The sequence below is a fragment of the Pangasianodon hypophthalmus genome, chromosome 3, assembly GCF_027358585.1.
Source record: "Pangasianodon hypophthalmus isolate fPanHyp1 chromosome 3, fPanHyp1.pri, whole genome shotgun sequence".
Classification (NCBI taxonomy): domain Eukaryota; kingdom Metazoa; phylum Chordata; class Actinopteri; order Siluriformes; family Pangasiidae; genus Pangasianodon; species Pangasianodon hypophthalmus.
Window position 1 is genome coordinate 28,811,818 of NC_069712.1, and position 18,854 is coordinate 28,830,671.

General features: G+C 41.1%; 1 protein-coding gene across 2 annotated transcripts in view; it reads left to right on the forward strand.

Annotated features, from left to right (window-relative positions):
- The window catches only part of micu1 (mitochondrial calcium uptake 1), a 38,109-nt gene extending 21,043 nt beyond the window's left edge, over positions 1–17,066 (forward strand). For both annotated transcript variants that reach the window (XM_026939196.3, XM_026939199.3), the window contains 7 exons: positions 7,513–7,627; positions 8,531–8,613; positions 10,334–10,534; positions 11,989–12,126; positions 13,645–13,753; positions 16,505–16,594; positions 16,676–17,066. In XM_026939196.3, coding sequence (XP_026794997.2) covers positions 7,513–7,627; positions 8,531–8,613; positions 10,334–10,534; positions 11,989–12,126; positions 13,645–13,753; positions 16,505–16,594; positions 16,676–16,839 — 900 coding nt within the window. In that variant the 3' untranslated portion in view covers positions 16,840–17,066. The remainder of the gene's footprint in view (positions 1–7,512; positions 7,628–8,530; positions 8,614–10,333; positions 10,535–11,988; positions 12,127–13,644; positions 13,754–16,504; positions 16,595–16,675) is intronic.
- The last annotated feature ends 1,788 nt before the right edge of the window (positions 17,067–18,854 follow it).

Consider the following 18,854-nt stretch of genomic DNA (forward strand, 5'->3'; position numbering starts at 1 on the left):
CATGAGCGTGCGCACGAGTGTGTGTGCTTGTGTGTGTATATGCAATTGAGAGCCTTTTCACTTAAAAAAAAAAAAAAAAAAAAAAAACTCCCTTCTGCCTCTCTCTCTCTCTCTTTTAGTTTTTCCTCTTCAGAGTTGTCAGAGCTTCAACAGATGCTGGTCTCTCTTTGCCTGAGCAAGCCTTTCAGCTAAACCATAGTCCTCAATTACACTGCACTGGAGTGCAGCCAAGCAATGCATTACAGCTATATAAATTTCATTAATAATCATTGCTTTTGGAATATAGCGTGGTGGCAAGCAGAAAGTGAGAATTTTGGATTCAGCAGAAATGAGAAGGGAATAATTATTGATAGCGCATCTTTCCCTGACATAGACAGACTGACATAGATAGATGGGACTCAACTTTCCATAACAAATTCTTATGATCTCATGCAGATTTGCGAAACTTGGAGTGTCAGTGTGGAGATCGAGAGGGGAAATGTGCTGTGATCAGAATCCCACAGTGCCAGTGCTTGAGTTTTCTCACTACTAGTTTCAGTTTTAGGTAGGGGCCCAAACAAAAGACCAAAACCAAGAACTAATCTTTTTTTTCTGGTTGATTTTTATTATTTCACAATACATTGTTTAAAGGAGCAGTTTTATTTTTTCAGACCTCTCTAAACTGTAATTACAATGAAAAAAAAAAATGACCAGGCTCGCTCTTCTTCAAACCAACCCAAGAAAATGTAAACGGAAGCCTGAAACAAAGTTTGCTAATGTACTAATGTATCTTTTAAATTATTTGTTTAGAAAGACTTTTAAACATTACAAGCTGCACCTTAAAAAAAAAAAAAAGCAAATATTTACATTTTTATGCAAACATGTCTCATGCAAATAATTTGTCTTTATTTAATTGACAGATACACCCTTATTACACATTATCTGATATTAATACCTGATAGTATAGTATTCACTGCGTCGTCATTGCTGCTGCTTTCAGTAAACAATTCTTGGTAGTGGATTCTGGTTTTAGGCGTAGGACACGTACACAAACACACAAAAATAAACAGACAACATAAAGGGAAAGGGTAGCAATTCAAGATGTGTACAGGTGTTATGGTGGACACACACACACACACACACACACACACACCTACACCTGAAACACAGCTGACATTTGCATAGCCGAGCTCTCTCTGTGGTGGAACAATGCAGCTGACCATTGCATCTGAATTATTAACCATGCATACACATACACATTCTGTCTTGCTTTGTGTGTGTGTGGTGTGTGTATGTATATATATATATATATATATATATATATATATATATATATATATATATATATATATATATATGAAGGAGAGGGAGTAAAGGTGTATGTGCACACATGAATAATTCAGCATTTTAATAATCCGGCAGTAGATCTGTTCAAGTTTTCTAAACATTAGATGCGAGTAGGCTTCCCTCAGGCTGGAGAAATCCTATACCTCATCTCGGACAACTCTGAATTGTTTTATCTCTCTCTCTCTCTTCTCTCTCTCTCTCTCTCTCTCTCTCTCTCTCTCTCTCTCTCTCTCTGAACCAGAGGTCTTTGCCTGTATCACTGTATCATCTCTCTCTTTGCGTGTGCATGCCCTGCTGAATGTCTGCAGGACGGGCACTGTGAGCTGGGAGTGGGTAGTAGAGAAGCCTGTTGCGCCCCCTGTCTGCGCTCTGTGGCACCACAGTCTGCCCTGACCTCAGGAAGCTCACTCTTTCCTCTGATGTGTGGAAACAAAACGTATCACACCACATTCTTAGCATGCTTTGGAAGTGTAGTTTTTGTGAAAAGAGAATGCGCTACACTGTCCATCATCCTTGTGGTCGTAGGGCACTGTGATGTCACGTCCTCTGCCTAGTGTCAGGTGACCTAGGTAGACAGGCAAGGGGGTGCAGTGATGAGCCTGTGGCATGCTAATAGAGCTGCTGCCAGTGGAAAATGGTGTGATGGCTTGTGGCTGATTTTGTTGACCTTATTTTGGGCTTTCAGTCTCAGCACGAGCCCTCTGATGACAGATGGGGGTGCCATACACACACACGCGCACACACACACACGCACATCCACATGTTTGTCTTACTATTCATGTGAGAACCTCAGTAAACATTTTGGCTCTTTTACGTTTTTTTAAAATAAAAACTTCAGTTTTTGTTAAAAAAAAAAAAAAAAAGCAGTTGTCCTCATAGGGACCAGCCAAAGGTTTCCACAAGGTCAAAACTGTCAGATATTTTCATTTTGGTTCCCCACAAAGACACATGCACACACTAAGGATTTACAGAAACACCATTTGCAATTCATGTGTTGCCAGATGGCATTAAGATGAAGGATGAAATGACATTTGAGAAAGCGAGCTCTGTGTGTGTGTATGTTGTGTGTATGTGTGTGTGTGTGAGAGAGACCTTGATAATAAAAGAGGACCTTTTCTAAAATCCCTGATGAATGATGTGAGATATTGATTGGTTTTTGCCACTGTGCATGGCTTATATGCTTTCTCAGGACGACTCCTATTTTGTTCTGTTTTGCTTTTTTTTATTTTCTTTATTTTTTTCATGCCTTGTTGCTTGCTTTCTTGGTTATTCAATTTTTTTTTAACGGATGCAGACATTGTCATAAAGCAGCTTTGTAGAAATGCATTTCCAGCCCAGTGATGGGCAAAGTGAGAGTGACCGAGGAAAAGTCCCTGTGAGAAAGAAGCTGGAGAAGATCCAGGACTCGAAGGGGAATGCACCTTCCACTGGCCATCACTTTTTCTTTTTCTTTCTTTCGTTATCCTTCATACTCTCATCAGCTCTAGTCTCTTAACCCATAGTAAGTACACCAGGCTTTTCCACTTTGGCACACAATTATAGTGTTCAGGGAGAGAAGCCAGACACACATGTTGATGGTTGCACATATCAGGTCTTGATTGATTGATTTAATCACACTTGTACACAAGACTGTGTCATTCTCTGTTACGAATCTGTCCATCAGTAGTACTAATAAAGTGAGCACTGCTCATAGCACTGCTAGTGAATCCACAGGAACCTCTCCCCAGCTCACAAACACGGGCACTCGCACTCGCACTCACACTCGTACTCGGTAAGCAAAGGGCCAGTGCTCAGCCTAAGGGCTTCTCCTTATGTCTAGCAATATCAACTTCCCAAACAGCAGGAAGCCCTGAAGCAAGGCCAATGAAAAGAAAGAAATGAGAGAGAAGCAGGAATCCCCCTCCAGCATTCCCTCAGTCCAGAGTACGCTGCTCCTCCACTGTGCTTCACTCTTAATACATCACTTTCTTTACCAGAGCTCGCAGCTTTTCGTAACACACACCCTGCTTTTGACAGTCTTCATTTTACCATACACATCTCCTTTTGGACTTTTCTGCCCCCCCCCCCCTCCACACCTGGTAACATGGTAACAACCATGGTGTGTTTTACAAGAGAACATCTTCAGTGCCCATACACAGCATACAATATACTTTCATAGACTTTGATTATGCGCAGGTCAACACAGTTATGTTTTTTAGTGTGTAGCTACTTCCAGTAATCTTCAGCATCTGAGCATTGTCATTATTTTACTGGCAGTCATGAAAAATGTGCCACGAGTCTTTGTTACTGTACAAATATATATACAGTCTTTTAGAACGAGCTGCCATGCTGCCATCTCATGTTAGAGACTCCAAACTCTCTCAATATTGTCTCAGTGCTGTCTTCATACTGTCTCAGCTGTGTCTCAGTGCCTTCTTCATACTGTCTCAGCTGTGTCTCAGTGCTATCTTCATACTGTCTCAGCTGTGTTTCAGTGCCTTCTTCATACTGTCTCAGCTGTGTCTCAGTGCTATCTTCATACTGTCTCAGCTGTGTCTCAGTGCCTTCTTCATACTGTCTCAGCTGTGTCTCAGTGCTATCTTCATACTGTCAGCTGTCTCTGTGCCGTCTTCATACTGTCTCAGCTGTGTCTCAGTGCCTTCTTCATACTGTCTCAGCTGTGTCTCAGTGCTATCTTCATACTGTCAGCTGTCTCTGTGCCGTCTTCATACTGTCTCAGCTGTGTCTCAGTGCCTTCTTCATACTGTCTCAGCTGTGTCTCAGTGCTATCTTCATACTGTCAGCTGTCTCTGTGCCGTCTTCATACTGTCTCAGCTTTGTCTCAGTGCTATCTTCATACTGTCTCAGCTGTGTCTCAGTGCCTTCTTCATAGTGTCTCAGCTGTGTTTCTGCCGTCTTCATACTGTCTCAGCTGTGTCTCAATGCTATCTTCATACTGTCTCAGCTGTGTCTCTGCTGTTTTCATACTGTCTCAGCTGTGTCTCAGTGCTATCTTTATACTGTCTCGGCTGTGTCTGAGTGCTGTGTCTATACTGTCTCAGCTGTGATTCAGTGCTATCCTCATACTGTCTCAGCTGTGTCTCTGTGCTGTTTTCATACCATCTCAGCTGTGTCTCAGTGCTATCTTCATACTGTCTCAGCTGTGCCTAAGTGTTGTCTTCATATTGTCTGCATGCTGTCTTCATACTATCTCGGCTGTGTCTCTCTGTATTTTCTTTATACTCTCTCAGCAGTTTCTCAGTGTTGTCTTCATGTCTCGGCTGTGTCTCGGTATTTTCTTTATACTCTCTCAGCAGTTTCTCAGTGTTGTCTTCATGTCTCGGCTGTGTCTCGGTATTTTCTTTATACTCTCTCAGCAGTCTCTCAGTGTTGTCTTCATGTCTCGGCTGTGTCTCGGTATTTTCTTTATACTGTCTCAGCTGTTTCTCAGGGATGTCTTCATGCAGTTTCGGCTGTGTCTTAGTGCTGTCTTCTTACTGTTTGGCTGGATTTTAATAATCATTTGAGTTGGTTTATCTCAGTCATCGCTTATTATGGCTTTAGTTGTGTCTCGGTACATCCTTCATATTCTCTTTACTAAGTCTCAGTAATGCCTCCATACAGTCTCCAGTTTCGACTTCATATTGTCTCCGCTGTTTCTCAGCGTTGCTGTCTTACTGTTTCTGCTGAGTCTCAGGACTCCGTACATGTAATCTCAGCTGTGCCTCAATGCCGTCTACAGTCTTTGTGATGTGTATCAGCTTGGAGACTCCAGGCCATGTGGTGCTGAACAGAGCAGCAGTCATTAGACATACAAGTCCAGCTGTCAGTTTCTCTTTCTCTCCCTTCCCTTGCTTTTCCCTTGCTCTCTCATGTGTGAGCAGGCACAGTTTCTGATGGAGTAGGATCACCTCACAGGCTTTGAACACCTTCTGTCTTGCAGTTTTGTGTGTGTGGGTTTGTGTGTGTGGGTGTTGGTTCGCAAGCTTTGTTCCTCTTTTCTGTTAATTTGTAGCCTGCTGAGTGTTGTTTGTGCGTTCCTGGCTGCGAAAGGTGCTGCATGTTCTCTGAGGATCTCTGAAGGTGACAGCAGGGACATGTGGTGCCTTGAGCGCACACACACACACACACACACACACACACACACACACACTCACAGTCTCTCCAATCAGTTGTTTTTGCTGCGATAGCTACTACCCAGACTTCCCTGTCTGCAATAAAAATAACTTGCGCTCTCCTGGTATTTCAACACAAAACACACACTCACACAAGCACCATCTTCAGCCTTGCACTTAGACTTAATTATTTCACCATCACTCCCCTGAGCAGAGCAGTCGTGTTCTTAAAAATGTTTGGAGGAAAATCTCCTAGCTCTATATTTATACCACAGTGACGTTAGCATACGTGTGTGTAGGCTCTGAAAAGTAAAGGTGTAGTGCAGAACTAATATTTGTGAAATAGGTTTATCCAGTATAACAATGTCGTCGTCCTTACATGATCAGCGACGTTGATATTTTTTAAAAAATTTGATTATATTAAAGGAATCCACCATGAAACAATTCTGGAGCTAATTTGTTAGTTGATGCTGTATTTCTTTGCGCTGGCCTTGACGGTGGTATTAGCATAAAAGTTGAAGCTTTCGAGGGTGATCTGTTTGAGCAAAGTGTACAGATGAGGAGGTGAGAGAGCTGGACAGACAAATGCGTTAAAGCGATGCTGCATCGCTCTCTATGTAGAGATGAAGTGAGAGCTAAATCCCACTGACACAGCTATCAGCAGGTAGTCAGATGGCACTATGGGTAGTGTAGGAAACCGCTAAAGTGGACCAACGTGTCGATGAGAGAAGTTTAAAAAACTAAGAATTTTGTTATAAAATAAAATTTGGACTCCATTGAAGATCATGTGTTAATTAAAAGAATTAATATGCATATCAAATTTTCCTTTAAGTGTGTTAATTTTCCATGGAATTTCACTTTTCGTTTGTTTGAAAAGTAAAAATGCATAATACTTTGAACCCATCTGTTGTGACCATAATCGCAGGAAAAACTGACAGGCCATCGACATTCCTATCTGTTCAGGGGGGCTAATGAGCTAGTTTCCTGTAAAATCTAACATGGCGCTTACAGTTCACCAGCACCACATTATAAAAAGTGTTCAGCACAACAAGGACTATCTTTCCTCCGAAGTGTAAAATGTAGGTCGGCTGTTGCTTATTGAGGGCATTTGAGTAATGCAGCTGTGTAGTCTGTAAGGCTGAACAAAGTTTTTTGTTGACTGTGTTTATTTTTTCACTGAGTAGACTACAGGATAAATAGCATATATACATTCATTTTTGTCAGAATATTGCAGATTGTACGTTTTGTTTAAAAAGTTGTGCTGTTATAGAATAAAAAAAGCTTGCTGTATTTTGACTGTTCAAAAAAACTACCTTTGGTATAAGTGTTTATATGTACAACAAAAGGATGTTCAATTTTTTTATTTTTTTATGTCTTTATCTGCCCTAGTTAAATAAATTCTTAAATTACAATCTGATAAGAATCATCACACAAGCCTATAGTGAATGAGCGTGTGTGTGTGATGTAGTCGTCCCTGATGAAGTCAGTAATGGTGAGGTTGTTGTGTTTTTTTTTTTTTTTTTTTTTAACCCCTTCTCTCTCCCTCCTTGACACTCTGATGGGATCTCCAGCAGACGGAGGTAACACACAGACTGAACTCTGGCATGCTGTGTGTGTGTGTGCGGGTGTGTGAGAGAGAGAGAGAGAGAGAGAGAGAGAGAGAGAGAGACAGATACACTGCAGTCTGTGTGTGGAAGTTGTTATTCAGTCACTCTGTGAGAAAATGAATGCAGAACAGACCACTTCACTGTGTCTCTGTGACTTCTGTGTAGTCTTTTGTTTGAGTATATGTGTATGATACTGTGGTAGTGTTTCACATTAGACTGTTGTACACTGATTTATGTGCCACCGTGATGATGATAATAATAATATGTTCTCTTCATGTTCCCTCTTCCCTCTGCCGTGTCTGCCTGAATGAGTATGCTGCACTTGCATGGTTGGTGGATGTCGTGTACTGTGTGTATTAGCATGCTAGTGTGTGTGTGCCGTTCTAATGCCCGTAGAGCTCATACTGCAGTAAGCTGTTATGCATTGTAACCAAATGCAGCTGTGCAGATAACACTCTATCCCTCTTTCTCTCTGGGATCAACAGAAGATTTCTCAAGAGCGGGAGAAGTTTGCAGATGAGGACAGCATCTTCTATACACTCGGGGAGTGTGGCCTCATCTCCTTCTCCGACTACATATTCCTCACCACCGTTCTCTCCAGTGAGTGTGTGTTTTTGTTCTGTCTCTTTAATCATCTGGGATTTGCTCATTCTGAAGGAGTTGCCAAGGGAACATGACAAAGGAGAATCATGTTGTTGTAAAAACATCTGCTTCTCATAACAGATACAGAATTCCCTCTGGATGTGACATATGTGTCTAGTGTCCTTCCATCTGATCCCACTTACTCACTTCTGTCCTACAATCGCTGCTCGAAGGAATAAAACAACAGCATGCTGTTTTCAACAAGATGGCAGTCAAACTTGGGTTAACTCTAATTAAGACACAGTTCACTTAAAGTCCCTCTGAAATCAAAACTGACATTTCAGAGCTTTTTGTACCTGTCCCTTATTGTTATGGATATAATATATATCTAGTAATCATTATTATAGTAAATCAGTCAAGCACTTCAGCACAGTGTCAAGCTGACTTCCTGTTTCAAATCGTCAACATACGGAATCAAATCGCAGCTCTCAGGCCATTTTATGGTGACTTTTAAAAATGTGGTATTAGACAGTGGGACACTGACTAACCTACTCATTTGAAGTGCAGTGAGCAGTAAGACTGACAGGTGGAAATTGGAAATAGAGGCAAGTGTGTGTGTCATTTCAGTGACAGATGTGTTGCATTAGTTGTTTTGCTGCACTCCAACAGCTGCAGCTGAGCAGGATCGCTAGTAACCATCAAAGTAATGATCCGAAATTCATTTCAGTCTGTTCCTTTATTGTGCACACTAAACTGTTAACATGGCTAACAAAAGATAAAAGCTGCAGGGTTTTATATAATCTGCTCAATTTTGCATAATGCTAACAAATTCAGGCTAGCTTTTATTTCATTATTAGCAATGCATTCGTTCATTATTAGTACAGAGATAAACAGTTATTACTCTGCGTTTCTTTCTTCTAGCGCCTCAGAGAAACTTTGAGATCGCCTTCAAGATGTTTGACTTAAATGGGGATGGTGAGGTGGACCTGGAGGAGTTTGAGCAGGTAGGAACACACACACACAAATAACACTGCATCAGTGAGCTTTGAAGATATTCCATTCTTTCTTAAACCAGAGATCTTAAACACACTCATCCGTGTAGATTGGCATCATGAGCTGTTAAAATTTATTTAAAAAAAAATATTTTTAGACCATTCACTACTGCAGAGAAGCAGATAGAAAAGAGCCTGACATTTCACAAAGCTTTTTTTTTTTTTTCAAATGTGCCCTCTTAATGGTTGCGTTACACATGAGCAGACATGCTCGGGGCTGTACTTGGAATTCTGAGAGTTAACTGAGCAGAACTGCTGCTATATAAATCAGATTAACATTCTGTATGAATTCTAGTAATTAAAAATATAATCTGGTATGCGCTTAAACCGTGGCCCGTGATATCCAGGGATCTCATTTATCAGAGTGTGCTTTAATTCTGTGTGTCAGAACAGCCAGTACGCTCTAGAAAATTGGCTGTGTACATTTTGAACATTGATAAATCCCACACATCGTAAATTGCTCTACTCATGTATTACTACATACATTTACATAAAGAAACTCCCCCAATTTGCCACATATGGTAAACAACTTGCCTTTAATAGTGATTTTATGGCTACATGTGTGCAATCTCCAATTACATTTGGAAAAGCTGCAGTGGTGGGAAAATCTCTCATTGTTATCTTTTCCTCTGCCGTATTTGTAAAAGTAATGTGTTGCGACGTGAGCGATATGAATGCAGGTAAGATGTGTCATTATTCGGCTCATAGTTGAATGGGAAATGCCAGAATCATCTCCAATTTCTCATTTTGAAATGTTCCTGTGGCTAAAAACCCTAAAGTAGAGCATGCACTTGAGTGCATCTGCCGATGCTACTGCTGCGGTTGGTTGTGGGACGAGCTGCTGGCAGGGATTAACCAAAATTGCACTGGGCAAACGGAATCCACTAATGAGCCACTCATCCCTCTCAGCAAAGCGCTTCCTGAGGGAAAAATTCAAGCAATAGTGAGGTCAGCCATTTATCTGCATCATCCCATTCAATCTTTAGCTGTGCCTTTTAGATTATTTTACTTTATATTTTGTCTGTCACCTGTCTGTACCTTGTTGTGAGCACCACAGTCTGCAGTTACACCGTAAATTATGACAAGACTGTAAGTGGGAGCAGTTTCCCCTCTATTACACTTTCCTTCCATTAGAGGTTTCTACATAAGCATGGTCAGGAGCAGTTCTAAATATATGCACATCATCAAACAAGAGAATAACTTGATAAATCACATGCTGTGTATGATAAAACTCAGATTCAGTCTGACTGATTTTAATGAATGATGCTAGCCAGTTACTGAGCAAATATTCACATTTTTGTCTCAGCTGCTGAGCGAAAGGATATAGAGCATTAATCAGAGCTAGACAGACCACAGCAGTGTTCCCAAAGTGCTCATGTCAGCTCATGATCAGACAGCCCATGTGGCTCCACTCAAAGCCCTGTATTCTTCTACTCAAGCTGTTGAAGTGTGAATTGGACCTTATTTAACATTTTCTTAGCGCTGAATGTGAAATCTAACGGTTTATGTTGAGTCATTCTGATAGGATTTCGGTTTACCGGTGAGAGCGGAGTCGTTATTGCTTTCGTCTCCTACTATAGGGAATCCTAAGATTTGAAACCAGGTCCTGTATTTTGTGATATTGCAACACAGCACCAGCTGAAAATATTTCTTTTTTCTGTGTGTGTCACAGGTGCAGAGTATAATCCGTTCTCAGACCAGCATGGGAATGAGGCACAGGGATCGCTCCACCACAGGCAACACTCTGAGGACAGCTGGCTGCAGCTCGGCTCTCACCACCTACTTCTTCGGGGCCGACCTAAAGGGCAAACTCACCATCGGCAGCTTCCTGGAATTCCAGAGGAAACTGCAGCACGATGTTCTCAAGCTTGAGGTACAGCAATCTGAGAGCAATTCCAGAAATTAAGAGGACTTGAAGTGGCATGCTCATTGTTGGTGATATTGTTTAGTGAATTTCAAATATTGATGATGGGGGAAAAAATAATGCCTCTCTGATGTATTATAAATTGAACTATTTTGTTAAGCTTGCCACTGTGGAAAGAGAAGAGATGGATGGAGAGAGGGCAATGGACAAAGAAATAAAGCAGAAAAGGTTAAGCAGAAAAGACAGACTGAGAGATTGTCTGTGTGATGGAAGCACCAAGTCAGCAAGTGTCATAGCTTCAGGTTGGCTCTGTCACTAAGAGCTGTTTCTCTCTCTTTCACTCCTTTAACAGATGTGCTGAAGCGGCAGGTCTAACTTTACTTTAACTTGCTGTCCAGTCTGTTTTGATGCAGACATTTCCACTGTCTCCCACCCGTTACTTCCGTTTCCTGTCTTTGGCCTCTTTCTGGCGCCGGTGTCCATTTGATGGACATTTTCACTTAAGGGGATTGAGTTTAGGCTCAGAGGGAGAGGGGGAGAGAGAGAGAGAGAGAGAGAGAGAGAGAGAGAAAGAGCTCTGGCTGCTTATCTCTGGTGCTGTGGAAAGTGACTCAAGTCACAGGACTTGTGAGGATTTGTGAGCGTGGTGATATGCGACTTGATTTGGGTTGAGGTTTTTTCTCACTTCAGAGATAAGTTGTTGGGCTGAATTTTTAATACACTGCTCAGAATAAGTTTTAGATTTATGAAGATTAGCCTCATAAATCCCAAGTTTATGTTCATTTAAGTTCACGTCTTACACCGTGCCAGATGGAGCTATTCTGTATGTCTGGATGTCTAACAGTGGGAAAGAAAGGAGAGCAGTATGCAGTTTCTTAAACAGTTTGAAAGTCATAAAGCCAGAATGCATTACTGTTAAAATAAGTAGCTAAGATTAGATAGAAAAGTAGTTAGTTTAGGTAATGCAACCCAAAACCATTATGTTTATTGTGTATTCAAAGAAATAAAGCACACAGAGTCATACTGTATACTCAGTGTCACACATTCCTATTCATCTCTGGACTGTATAGATATTTTTTTTTTAGTTCTGTGCTGTGCCTTGATTAATGGTACTTGACATGCTTGAAGATAGGCGAGCTGCATGTGTGTGATTTGAATGCTTTTTAAGCATACAGTATGTACGAACAGACCAGTCCCAGTGTTGCTTTGCTGTCTGGATGATGCATGACTGTGCTAACTCATGCCTCATCACGCAGCACAAAGGAGATTTACATACAGATAGGGTGGAGATTTCAGAGAGAGAAAGAGAGTGCAAAAGAAGGAAAAGCACCAGCAGGCCTTTTTTGTCCAGTACCAAAAATATATAACAGACATGCAAAAGGGTTAGCTAAGCATGTGATTAACCTCCTCAATCTTACTTATCCTGTGTGTGTGTGTGTGTGTATGTGTATGTGTGTGTGCAGTTTGAGAGGAATGACCCAGTGGATGGCCGGATCACAGAGAGGCAGTTTGGGGGCATGCTGCTGGCCTACAGTGGTGTTCAGTCACGCAAACTCAAACAGATGCAAAAAGGCCTGAAGAAGATGTTCAAAGATGCGCAGGTAAGGTTTTTGAGCGAGGAAGAAATCATAACGGCTCATTCAGGGTAAAATGCAACATTACCTTTTTTTTTTTCTCTATGACTGAATGGATGTGTACACCTCTCTCTCCTTCACATGCTCCCTCTATACCTCTCCGTATCATTACCCATATGCCTCATGACTCACGGCTTACCGCCAAATTGGCTTTCAAGTTTTCATTGTCAAGACTGTAATGTTTTCTCAAGCAGCTGAGCTTAAAGGTGAAAAGGTGAGTACAAGGTACCTTTTTTTTTTTTTTTTTTGTCCGTTTCCATTTCTTTGTTGTATGCACTCTGGAAAACAGCCTAATATTCAAATTCACTGATGAGCCAGTGCTCATGGATATGAGGTTACGACATGACTAGATCCACTGGTTTGATTGTGTTGATGAGCTTATGAGTTGCTTTGGCAGGACTTTGTGGTTCATTGACTTGCTGAGTGATTAAGCACTAAGTGATGTGGAGGCGTTAGCTGGCTAATAGGCAGACAATGGAAAGCTCCACATTTGTAACTGTGAGCCAGCTTGTAATCATTTTGTGTTTTATATCCACAAGTTTAGATATCATAGAACAGTATTTGTACTTGTAGCGAGTGATTTATACTTGTATTTGGCTTCTACATCTTCTGGGTCTTCTCATCACAGGCTTTTCACAAAATAAAACTTGTATCTAAAATGCCTTCAAAGAGTTACAGTTAGTTCAAAGAGTTAATTCATATTTTTGTATAATGTCAGTTATTTCATTTGTTTCTCGTTTACCTTTAATTGACATTTTCTTGGATAGTTTTAGTGTTTATTTCAAAGTTATTTTTTCCTTGTGCTGTATAGTGAAGCAGTTCTGATTCAAAGAATTTAATATCACTGTTAAACAAGACGGGTATTTTTTGTCAGAACAGTAGATTACAGGAAGCTCTTCACACCAGCACAGTCAAAAGTGATTCCACCTTAGGAAAAGATTGATGTATTTATTTTGTCTGGGAGAAGTGCATTAAAATGATATCAAATATGCCCTTTTATGACTCAGAATGAGGTGAATTGAGTATTGAAGAATTGGAAATGTGCCTAACTCAATTTCAGATCTTCTGCTTTGGGTAAAGAGCACTTTTATGCCAGTCTCTTTTCTCTTAATGACTGTAATCAGGTAATTAGCCGTATCCTGCTCACCCACCCACTTCTCAGGAACCCTGAGAACCCTGAAGTGTCATGCTTTTGCTAGTGTGACGTTAAACACTGACATTTTCATGATCCAGCTACAGGCTATCAGACAAATCAGTCATGCTTCACCGCTAGCTAAAAAGAGTGATAGCTTCTTCCTTCCCTAGTTTTACATCCTCAATCAATTAACCTCCTTTATTCCTTTAGGTCCAACTCTTTTACAAACAGAACCTGACATTGTAAAACAAATGAGCAGCCTGTATACCTTTATTGCCTTCTATTTAGGCTTCATTGGATAGAAAGCAATAATTCTTTCACCTCTCCCTTGCTTCTTTTGTATTAATTAGGGTATCACATTTGAAGAAGTGGAGAATTTTTTCACGTTTCTGAAGAACGTGAATGACGTGGACACGGCACTGAGTTTCTACCATATGGCAGGTGCCTCTATAGATAAAGGTACACACTCACACACACACACACACACACACCTTTTTTTATTGCAAACGTCTTACTTTTTTGGAGCTGCCATCTACCAACTTCATCATTTTTCCCCGGCAATGCTCATATTTCCTCCCTCTTCTCACCTTCGTTCTGGCCGCCAGCCTGATAAACTGTCAGCCAGCTTGTAGCTCACTGTACCTGCTCTGGATTTATAATCACTTTCCTCCTTCTGTCTCTCTCTGTCTGTCTCTATCTGTCCATGTCTCGCTCTGTATTTTTGCCCTGTTAGTGTGTGTCTCTGTATTTTATATCATTATAATTAAGAACAATTTCATTTTCAATCAGAGGTAAGAGGAAAAAGCTTGTGGTTGTGATTGGCTCATGCACTGGTGTTTCGGGGTTAGAAATGAGAATTGATCAGGATACAGTTTACAGTGCAGTGGTGGAAGTATTTTTCCGTTCATTCCAGTCTCTGCTTAAAACTCAGCACTCATAACCCCCAGAATCCAGAGCAGATTACTGCACTCTCTTTATCTACCGTTCCTTTATTGATCTGGAGAACTGTATCTGCTGCTGTTCATATTGTATGTCACTTCCTCTTCTCTGTGCTTTCTAAAGCATTTGCAGCCCCTCACTATGTGACATAATTAAATATAGTGGAGGTGTGTAGGTGTGTGATTCAGGTGGCAGCCTGCTGTAGCTATGGCAGCGTGGCCGTGTATGAATGCTGAACCTCTGAAGCTTTCACGATGTTTGGAGCTATTCATTCTGGCCCTTGAGTGTGTCACATGTCTTAGCACTATTTTAATGATCAGCTATTCACATATTATTATTCAGATCGTTCATAAATGTATATTATTCAAATATTTGTTCAGGATTGTGCCTTTCTTTTGTTTTTAATTATAATTATTTTAAAAATCTATCCATTATCCCTTTAACCATTTTTGTATTAATATGCAAATTGACTAATTGACTGACATTGGCTTATACACTCACCAGCCTTTAAAATGAATACCTGTACCCCTGCTTTCAGCCAATTATGTGGCGGCAGCACAATGCATAAAATCATAAAAATACAGGTCAAGCGCTTAAAGTTAACGTTCGTATAAAACATCAGAAAGGGAACAATGTGATCTCTCTGACTGACCATGGCATGGTTGTTGGTGCCAGATGGGCTGGTTTGAATATTGTAGAAACTGCTCCTCTCCTGGGATTTTCACACACCACAGTCTCTGGAGTTTACACAGAATGGTACAAAACAAAAAACAAAAAAACGTCCAGTCAGACGGAGTTCTGTGGGCAGAAATGTTTTGTTAATGAGAGAGATCCAAGGAAAATGGTAAGACTGGTTCGAGCTGACAGGAAGGCTATGGAAACTCAAGTAACCACTCTTTACAACCGTGGTGAGCAGAAAAACATCTCAGAACACACATCATATCGACCCTTGAGACGGACGGACTACAACAGCAGAAGACCACATCAGGTTCCACCCAAGTTTCACAGAACAGGACTCACCAAAACTGGACAGCTGAAGATTGGTGAATGACCAAGCAACATTTTTGTCAATCTTCAACTGTTTATATGAAGATGTGCATTACTATTATTACTGATGCCTCCTGCTTTGTCTTCTACGTTGTCTCACATTAAGGTGCCTAGTAAATATTAAGCAAGATTCTCAGGATCACCTGTAGTTATTTTTGTATAGTTATTTTATATTTCTGTGATTAATTATGATAGTGTTATATAACAGTCTGCCTCCATAGCGCTTCAGAAATTGTTGATAAAACAAAAACAAACAGAATAAACTGCGCACAATGCTGGACATGCCAGACTAAACCTAAACAGAACACAAGCACTATGTTCTCACTACAAGCCCAATTTTTAAAAATCGTTTTAACATGGCCGATATCTGACACCAGTCCAGAAATTTGGATTTGGGCCACTTTTGATTGCAGGTTAAATTTAGCAAACGTCAAAGGCTGATTGCACATTAGAGACCCAGCCAGGAAACACACAGACAAAGTCTACACTTTCAACATGGGAGGTTCATGCCATTATGCCGGCATCTTGTCTTTCTCTAATTCACACTCCCCCTCATTTTTTTTCCCTCATTTAATGCCTTTCACTCTCTCTCTCCCACTCATCCACCCTCTTTCTCTCACTGCATCTCCCTTTGCCACTCTATTCTGGACTGAAAGAGAATTACATTTTCTGCTCAGTGCCATGCAGAACTGATAATGTAGAAATTGATTCGTCTTGGCGCAGAAATCATAACCCGGCCTCCATCTCTCATATCTCATTGTCTCTTGTCTCCTGCGCTCATCATTGGAGAACAAAGCAAATCAATGGTTCTTATGGAGACTAAAGACTGTGTCATGGTCTTTGTTATTTTTTTTTTCTTTATTTTTGCTCAGCTGCGACCCAGAGGCTGCTTTGTGGCAGTTGATTGTTATTCTGTCCCTCTCTGATGTCCTCAGTTCCTGTTTTCTGATTCTTGATGACCCTACTACCTATTTTCACACCTTTTTTCATCTATTTTCTCCCTTACTCCTTCCATCTTAGTCTGATGAAACTCCTCATCCGGGAGAAAGTATCTTCTATTGATTGAGCTAGAGAATCGTTAAAGACACAAACTCAGTATCTCACTACAATCTGCTTTGCCAGATCTTTGCTTCATGAGACATTGCTAGTATAAATTTGTGACTGCAGGCAAACATGGCGGACTCCTGTGTGCTAATATTATTGTTCCTCTTGCCCTCTCTCTAGCCACCATGAAGCAAGTGGCTCGCACTGTAGCCAAGGTGGAGCTGTCAGACCACGTGTGCGACGTGGTGTTCGCCTTATTCGATTGCGACGGTAAGTGTGTGCTTGCTTCTCTCCAGAAATGGAATATAGAATGAAACTAAAGTGCAGTAATTGACAGCATCTCTGTCTCAGGTAACGGCGAGCTGAGCAACAAGGAGTTCATATCCATCATGAAGCAGAGGCTGATGCGGGGGCTTGAGAAGCCCAAGGACATGGGCTTCACCCGCCTGGTGCGTGCTATGTGGAAGTGCGCGCAGGACACGGCGTGGGACTTCGCCATGCCTAAACAGCAGTAGCAGGGTATAGAGAGAGAGGGAGGTGAGAGAGGTGAAAAGAGCAAGAGAGAGAGAGAGAGAGAGAGAAAGACAGTGGAGCTTAGTCTGCAGCCAACTAAATTAAGAATTGAACTTAAGATGGCATGTAATAAATCGTGCACATGCTGTATTGGCCAGGGCTGCTGCATGAGGTAACTGCTGCAGTGTGTGTGTGTGTGTGTGTGTGTGTGTGTGTGTGTGTGTGTGTGCGCGCATGTGTGAAAAAGAGTGTCTCCAGCCTCTACACATTAGCCCCTTCTCAGCTGACTCATAGAGTCTGCCCCATCTGCAGCATATGTGCAAATATCACAGGCAAGAATTTCAACACGTTTACCAATACTGAGAAAAGAGCAAAAACCCCCATCTATTTAAAAAAAAATCGCTTCTAATTCAAGTGTAAAGGTTATTGTGTATGCAAAATGTATTTGTGTTTGACAATGTTCATGTTAGATTGACGCAGCTGCAGGGTCCCTGGTATGATCCCGAACTCAAGTTCATGTCCGTGTAGAGTTTTGCACATTCTCCCCGTGTTCATGTGGGTTTCCTCCGGTTTCCTCCCACCTCCTAAAAAACATGCCGATAGGTGGATTGGCAACTGTAAATGTGGGTGCATGGTGTACTGTGATGCACTGCTGTCCCACCCAGAGTGTATTCCTGGCTGACAGTCAGTGTTTTTGGGATGGCCACTGGGTCCACTGCAACCCTGACCAGGATACAGAGGATACTGAAGACGAATGAATGAATTATAATGGTGATTATCAAGTTGCTCATAATGTAAGACCCAAATCGGTATAATTCCTCCTCTGAGACTTTTCCAGAGGGATGAATCTGTAACCAGAATGGCATTTTTCTGTTTCGCTCCACAGTTGAACAGTTAAGAAACTATGTAAGAACACTCTCATCCTTCACTGCTGCAGCGCGTAGTAGTATTGAACTTGGGTTATACAGTATAGTTGCATATTTTAAACGCTTATTGATTCAGTAACTACTGGATCAAGGTTGGACTTTCGTGTAAACAGGTTTCAGTTCTTTTCTTAGTACAGGAAAACATGTCTGTTCTTTTCCTTTGGCATATGCTTCAGATGTGTTGGATATAGATTAAGTGAAAATGCTGGAGTTCTACTCTAAGGGCTGAGGGGATTGTGGGATGTTTTGCACGTGTTGTCGACATGCACTGAAACAGCTCTCTGGCTTCTTACGTATCAAAACATGTACTTTTAAAGTCTGTTTTAAAGGATGCATACGGAAAAGCCAAACCCCAGCACTCAGCATTATAGTGTACTTTACCTCTGAAATACCCTCTTCTTATTCTTTTTTTTTTTTTTTTTTATAATTATAAAGCAACTATGGGTGTAAGAAAAACTACATTGAGAAGTTATGTACTTGAATGTCTATTATTGAATGAGTACGACTGATGTGCACAGTTATTATATTAAACCATTTTCACAATGTGGTGTAAGTTTATGGACTTCATGTGCAGGTGGAGGAGCAGCTGAGATTGAAAACAACAGTACAGTTCTGTGCCGACACACTGGGAATGTAACCGAATACGTTATTTTGAATGAACATTATTTTGAATGTGTTGTAAATGGATACAAATACAGATAGGAGGAAAGGTTGCCAGGAAGGTTCACGTGGCAGAGAGTGGGATCCTGTGGGGTACAACAAAAAAAGTCACATAAGCAGGAGGTTTTTACATTTATGCCGGCGCTCGTGAGTGGACAGGTATGAAGATCACAGGACAAAGACTATGTTCTTTAGTAAGGCTCTGGTCTAGGCCAGATGATGTTGATTTAAATTAGGCTGCTAGTTTGTTTATATTTTGGGAACCAACAAAATTTGTTAGAAAGTATGTTGGTGGATGCAAACAAAAATAATAGCTGTGCATGTCTCTAGCTGAGACCAGTTATGAACTGGAGTGATGTAGCTGAGGTTGAGGAACTGTCAGAGCCAGAATTCACACACCATGCTGACAATGCTGCTATTTCTACCTCTGG